At 35.6% G+C, this 7,015-nt stretch overlaps 1 protein-coding gene across 1 annotated transcript in view; it reads right to left on the bottom strand.

Moving 5' to 3' along the window:
* Positions 1-7,010, bottom strand: part of LOC306874494 (BTB/POZ domain-containing protein KCTD20-like) — an 8,338-nt gene extending 1,328 nt beyond the window's left edge. Inside the window, exons 1-7 of the mRNA XM_079424602.1 lie at positions 6,936-7,010; positions 5,386-5,445; positions 5,136-5,304; positions 2,289-2,391; positions 2,086-2,206; positions 1,802-1,999; positions 519-629 (exon numbers count right to left, since the gene is read on the bottom strand). Of these exons, the coding sequence (XP_079280728.1) occupies positions 519-629; positions 1,802-1,999; positions 2,086-2,206; positions 2,289-2,391; positions 5,136-5,304; positions 5,386-5,431 (748 nt within the window). The 5' untranslated portion in view covers positions 5,432-5,445; positions 6,936-7,010. The remainder of the gene's footprint in view (positions 1-518; positions 630-1,801; positions 2,000-2,085; positions 2,207-2,288; positions 2,392-5,135; positions 5,305-5,385; positions 5,446-6,935) is intronic.
* Between the last annotated feature and the right edge of the window lie 5 nt (positions 7,011-7,015).

A 7,015-nucleotide genomic window follows, 5' to 3' on the forward strand; every position in this document is an offset into this window, starting at 1 on the left:
TCAATGATATTGTTCGTAGTGCTTCCTGGGATTATAATTCTTTTCCTCAGTAAAGTCATTAAGTTCACAGTCTTGTATTTTGGCCTTTTGTTAAAGCCATCAGCCTGTATTACTAAATAATCATGTTTAAAAGTGGAGTTTGTAGTGAAAAACTGCATTACCCATGATGCTGTGCAGAAAAAAAAAGAATGCCAAAAGCTCTTTAGCTCCGCCCACTCCCATGACCACAAATGATCTCACTAGGCTCTCAAAATACTTAAATGTTTGCATAGATATCTGCATATTTTGCAGTAAAATGTTTCTCTGGATAATTAACAACTTTTAATAGTTTTCAATTTCACCATAATTTTTAATTAAATTGTTGTTTGCAATGCTTCAAGGGATTGTAGTTACCAACGTATCTTTGTTATTTCTTGTCCAATTTTCAAATACATTTTTCCTTCAAATAAAACTTTATACTCTTGTAATTCACCTCATAGCTGGCTGATCAAGATTCAGATCTGTGTGTGTGTGTTTACCCTCAATCCCGATGCGTATGTTCTTCAGGCCTCGCTCCTTCAGCAGAGCTTTCGCGACGCCTCTGTTCTCGATGAACTTGAAGAAACGGTAGAGTTTGGTGCTGTAGAGGACTTGAGGAACAAGAGAGCAGATTTTATGGTTGATATTTAGTTGTTTTGACACTATTGCTGCATCCAAATGTGACCCTGGAGCACAAAACTAGTCATAAGGGTCAATTCTTCGAAATTGAGATTTATACATCATCTAATAATCTTTCCATTGATGTATGGTTTGTTAGGATAGGACAATATTTGCTGAGATACAACTATTTGAAAATCTGGAATCTGAGGGAGCAAAAAAATCTAAATATTGAGAAAATCTCCTTTAAAGTTGTTCAAATGAAGTTCTTAGCAATGCATATTACTAATCAAAAATTAAGTTATGATATATTTACAGTAGGACATTTACAAAATATCTTCATGGAACATGATCTTAATATCCTGATGATTTTTGGCATAGAAGAGAAATGTATAATTTTGAGACATACAATGTATTGTTGGCTATTGCTACAAATATACCCCAGCGACTGGAGACTGGTTTTGTGGTCCAGGGTCACAAATATGTCTACTACTATACTATATAGTTTGCGAAAAACAGTATGCCAAAAGAGTAGTATTCAAAAATAGTAGGCGAAAAGTAATAGGATGACGCAACTTATGCTGGAAGTCATGTGACAGTAACACAATGCCGAATGTAGCAAATCCAAATTACACATATTCATACGTTTTTAATGGCTGTAAAGCAAGTTTCAAACCAAGGGCCAGATTTATCAATCAGGGCAAATTAGCGTGAGAGTGCAATTCCAAAACAGCGCCGATGGGTGTGGATATTTCTGCTGGTGATTTACTGACAACGTGCAAATTAAAGTCCACAAACGCAACATCTCATTTATATATTGACAATACAATATACCAAGCTCAGTGCAAATTACCGTCCACTTTAAATAATTGCGCAAATACCAATAATTTAACGAGCTTAAACGTTAGTAAATTGCGTTGCATGATTCATTTTAATACTCTGAAAGGGAAACTCCTACAAATGCATATTCAATAAGGTCAGGCGCAAAAATAATGCCTTTTCAGCGCTAATTCTTCACTCGCCAAAAGACGATTTGCGCTGGTTCAAGCTTTTAGTAAATCTGGCCCCAAATGTAGTAACCACTAGACAATTTCGGACGTAGCTTGTATCTAGAATTTTCAAGTTTTCGTTCGCAGTTCTTTTGTGCTAATAAAAGTGCGCTCACTTTGTGAGTTTTCCTCTCCCATCGGCGGAGGGTTGTCGTGATCCCAGTCTACGTTATCGTCGTCCGTGAGGACCACGATGTGGCATTCTCGCTCTCCTTCCTGAGCGCTCGTAACCATCGCCGGAAGCAACAGCTCCTCCAGGAACGCCTCGAACTGCCGCCGGGCGCCGTCATTGGACAGCTCGTGCAGGAGAGCACCTGATTGGACAGAAATGGTAATGAGTTTGAGCGTACGTTTAGTTATTTTTGGTGTATGTACGTGTGGAGTTATTTTTTTTACTCACTGAGGTCTCGGCATCTGACGGTGCTGTAGTCGAAGTTTATACACAGATAATCGCACGCTTCGCGCAGTTCTGCTAAAGACAAGCCCTCCGGACAGTGCAGCACGCCGACACGGTAATAATCCTGGACGAGAGATGAGGTTGCGTTAAAATTGCGTAGAATCAAACTGGCAGTGAACTGGAGGGAATTTGTGATCATTACGTACCAGTATTACTCTGAAGATATTGGCACCGATGCCTTCTGCGATTTCATATTCGCCTTTAGCGTTTGGTCGCGTGAAACTGTGCTGACGTGCTCGACCGAACATTCTGAGAAAACACACCTCGTTAGGGATGATTCAGCCAAAATTAAAATGTACTCGGTAAAAAATGTTGGGTTAAAAATAACCCAACTATGGGTTGGTATAGCACCTTCCCATCTGTGGGTTATTTTAACCCAATGAACTGGGCTAAAATCCAGTTGGATTAAAAATCACTCAACGAGTTAATTATTTATATTAATTTACATCATTATTTTTATAAAATTACTTAATAAAACTACATTATAAAATGACTTTGTTTTCAAATACAGATTTTATTTATTTAAATATGCAAATAATACATTTTTAACAAATATATTTTGAAATGTAAAACAAGTTTTAGTAAGTACAGTAAATTCATACTGTAAATGTTTACAAAATAAATGTACAAGAATGTGTATAATATTAAATTCAAAACAAACAAATGTGCACATACAACTAACATAACGTACAGTGAATTCAAAACCAACAAATGTGTATCAATTAATATTCATTCATATCAAAACATACACAAATATGCACATACAATGAACAAATAAACACAAGTAATAATAATGATGATAACTAGACAAAAAAGTTTGTCAAGACAAACTTGAGAAAGCCTAGCCTGAAAGTTTAAAGCAGTTGTAAAAGCCTGAAGTTTGAAATTTTAGATAGATTAGATTGATAACGTGTTTCTAGCATGATTAACATGTTTTTTAGCATGATTCGCCTGTTACTAGCATATCGCTGGCAAGATTAGCATGTTGTAGTATGATTAACAAGTAACTAGCATGTTGTTAGCATGATTAGCAAGTGGCTAACATGTTATTAACACGACTAGCAAGTGACTAGCATGTTCCTAGCATGATTAGCATGTTGCTAGCATGATTAGCAAGTGAATAGCATGTTGCTAGCATGATTGGTAAGTGACTAGCCTGTTTCTAGCATGATTAGCATGTTATTAGCATTTTTCCAGCATGATTAACATGTCACTAGCATGTTGCTAATATGATTAGCATGTTACTAGCATGATTCTAATTGCTAGGCTTGGCTAGATAGATTAGTTTGAATGAGTTTAAATGGATTAGAAATAGTACATAGAAGGGAAGCTTGATTGAGTCTCAATGGAGTCTGGGATTCTTGAATTTTTATGATTTTTTTAATCTTCAGTTTTATGAAAACTATAAGTCGGATCAGTCTGAAAAGACAAAGCACACTAAATCAGATCAGTCTGAAGAGCTGGGCCAAGTTTGGTGATTCTAGCTGGAAAACCCTACGAGGAGGAGTGTTCAGAAATTTAGTTTAAGAAGAAGTTTAAGTAGCAGATCTTAAGTAGTTGGCTTTCTCAAGCCAACCTAATAATAATAAAACAAATCTGCTGGACCTACTGATGATCAGTACAATAAAAAGTTTACTCAATACAACTAAATGTTTTAAGGAGGAGGCAGTGTGTTGAACACTGTGTGCTGCAAAAACTTCCAAATGGGAGCAAAGGTAGTTGATGGCATTCATGTAGAAAAGTTTGCAACACAGATCCACTGCTTGTAGTAAGGTCTTCTGCTCCATTGCCTCCCCGTTGAAAGTTCTTGGAATTAGTTCAGCAATGCTGGTGTCAAACCTTTCTTCATCCACTCCTTCCTCTGTGATAAGATGAAGCAGAAGAAGAAACATTTAACAGATGAACTAGTATTTAGTCAATATTGAAATCACGATTGTTTAGCACGATGATTGGTCACTCTTTCATGAAATTAGTCATTTTAAATATCAGGGGAGTTTCACAATTATCAATACTTGATCAAAAACTAGTTCTAGGTTAACTCATGTGAGTAAATTTGACCACACTTACATATTTGACTGATTAGGTTGTTAAGTTAGGACTTGTAAGGAGGAATAATAGTAGACCGCTGTGAACGAAAGGAAGCTGTGCTGGACAGAATGCAGCAGCAACACTAATCATTATTACTTTTTTCATAATTGTTGGAAGTCATAATTGCAGTAACAAACGCTACCAGTCAAAAGGACAGTTTTTCTCTTCTGCTAGTCAGGCCTGCATTTATTTGATCCCAAATATAGCAAAATCAGTAATATTGTGAAATATTTTTACTATTTAAAATAACTGTTTTCTATGTATTCTATTTAATTTTTTTTAGCACCATTACGTTTTCAGGAGTACAGTACACTGACTAAAGGGAACTACAACTTCAATTTTAGAGTGCATTTAACGTTTCTTTATATAATAAGTATAATGTTATAAGAGTTATATGTAAAAAACAATAACAAAAATAACGATATTACTTACCTCATAATGACACAGCAGCAGCTTCTTCTGTTGCTTGACTGTCAATCACTTGTCATCCGTTAAAATTTGGACCGCGGGAACCAGTTTAACCCAAAAATAACCCAACGATGTTTAAAAAATATCTCAACGTTTTAGAAAATAACCCAACATAGTGACCCAATGTGCAACGCATCGGTTACCCCCACCGTCGGCCGTCCGAGATCAGGATGAGTTTGTTTCTTCATCTTAATGCTGGATGTGTTTCAGCTTTTGTGTTCTCCAGATGTTAACTGATGGACTGGAGTGGTGTGGATTACTGTGATGTTTTTATCAGCTCTCATTCTGACGGCACCCATTCACTGCAGAGCATCCATTGCTGAGACACTGATGCAGAGACACATTTCTACAAACCTGATGAAGAAACAAACTCATCCTGATCTGGGTGAATGTTCATTTTTGGCTGAACGATTCCTTTAAATGATTGTGTTCAGTACCTCCCAAGCACCGTATCTGGGTAAACTGTGAATACTGCAGGATCCACCACAAAATGAGTCCCGTCCACTACTAGTGTGACCCGGTCATGTGATGAAGGGCGTGGTTGTGCAGGCCACACCTCCTTTGTGACATCAGCCCCGCCCTCTGCTCCTACAGTCATCCTGCGGTCTGTAAATTGAGATGTTAAATCACTTTATGAGATTGTAGAAATGAGTTTTTCAGGTCTGGAAGTGGTGTTTTTAGGTTTACCTGATTGGGACAGGCATGTACCACCTGTCGCGTGCTCCTCCGTCATGATCTTCTGGACACCTGCAGACCGGTAAGACAGTCAATATGGTGAACACCATAATATTATAAACTCCTTAAACCCGTCTGACTGACCCACACTGACTTATGGGTCCATCTTAACCCCACAGACACCCGGTAACCCTTTCCAAACCTGCTACAAACATCAGCAAATGTGACCCATTTAAATAGTAATAAATAAATGATGTTATATAAAGACCAGTAAACTGTAATAAATTAACAAATGACCATGGTTATCAATATTATCACCGCATTGGTAAAATGTGTTGGAAATGTTCAAGTACTCATGCACACAATCAAATCATGAGTTTTACATCGAAAACCAACAAACAACTAATAAAATTAGCAGCACTTTCTGTTTGCATAAACATTACGGTAACACTTTACAATAAGGTGTCATTTATTCACATTAGTTAATGTATTAACATGAACAAACAATGAACAATGCATTGATTACACTATGTATTAATCTTTGTTAATGTTAATGAAAATACAGCTGTTCATTGTTTATTCATGTTAATACACAATGCATTAACTAATGTTAACAAACACAACTTGTGATTTTAATAATGCATCAGTAAATGCTGAAATTAACTAAATGCTGTAGAAGTATTGTTCATTTTTAGTTCATGTTTACTAATGTTGATAACTAATTAGTCATTTAGCAATTAAAACCAACAAAGGAGCAATAATATGTAAGTGTTGTGATAAGTCTTAGTTAGTCTAACGCAGTACACATAGCAATGTGTTTTATATTAAATAAAAAGAAAACAAGTACATAGAGTAGAAAAAGAATAGAGAAAGCTAGTATTAGAGGCTCTATTAAAGTATTGTAAAGAGTGCAAGTGTTAAAGGATCAAGTTTTAAAAAGAAAACAAGTAAATAGAATAGAGAGTGCTAGATGGTCAAGTATAGCCATTTATTGAAGATGAAAATACACTGTTAAATATCTGTTTGTTTTTAATTAAACTTAATCAAACTTCCAACCAGATTAGCACCATAGTACAATAATAATATCTTATTTAATACCATGGTGCTTTGATATATTTAATGGTACTGAATATCATATTCATATACAATACTTTGTACATGGAATTGTAAAGTATTTTATTAAATTACTTTGGTACATGTAATCATGGTACTAAGGTACATCCAATGTACTTTAATAAACAGATTTATTTAATTTATTGTTAATAAACATTCAAATAAATTGTAAATAAGATAAAGTGTAACTTTCTCAATGAGCCTAAGAATTTGAAATAAACACCATTTAGTTTACAATTAAAATTAACCATGGTTTTATTAAAGTAAAAGTGTAGTAACCATGTTTTTTTGGCCTAGCCTATTGATTACCATTTGTATAACCACAGTTTTACTACTAATACCACGGTTAAACTATGATTTTTTTGGTTTATTTGTAGTAAAACCATGGGTCATTTAACCTATTATAGAAATATATATTTCCTATAACCTATATAATAGCCGTTACTCACCGGAGAGTCAGAGCATGAGAGTCCTCGTGCACAGAGATGCGCGCGGATTAACCGACGATAATCCACTAAAAGCGCGGCGG

This window comes from Barbus barbus, assembly GCF_936440315.1.
Source record: "Barbus barbus genome assembly, chromosome: 9".
NCBI classification, from domain to species: domain Eukaryota; kingdom Metazoa; phylum Chordata; class Actinopteri; order Cypriniformes; family Cyprinidae; genus Barbus; species Barbus barbus.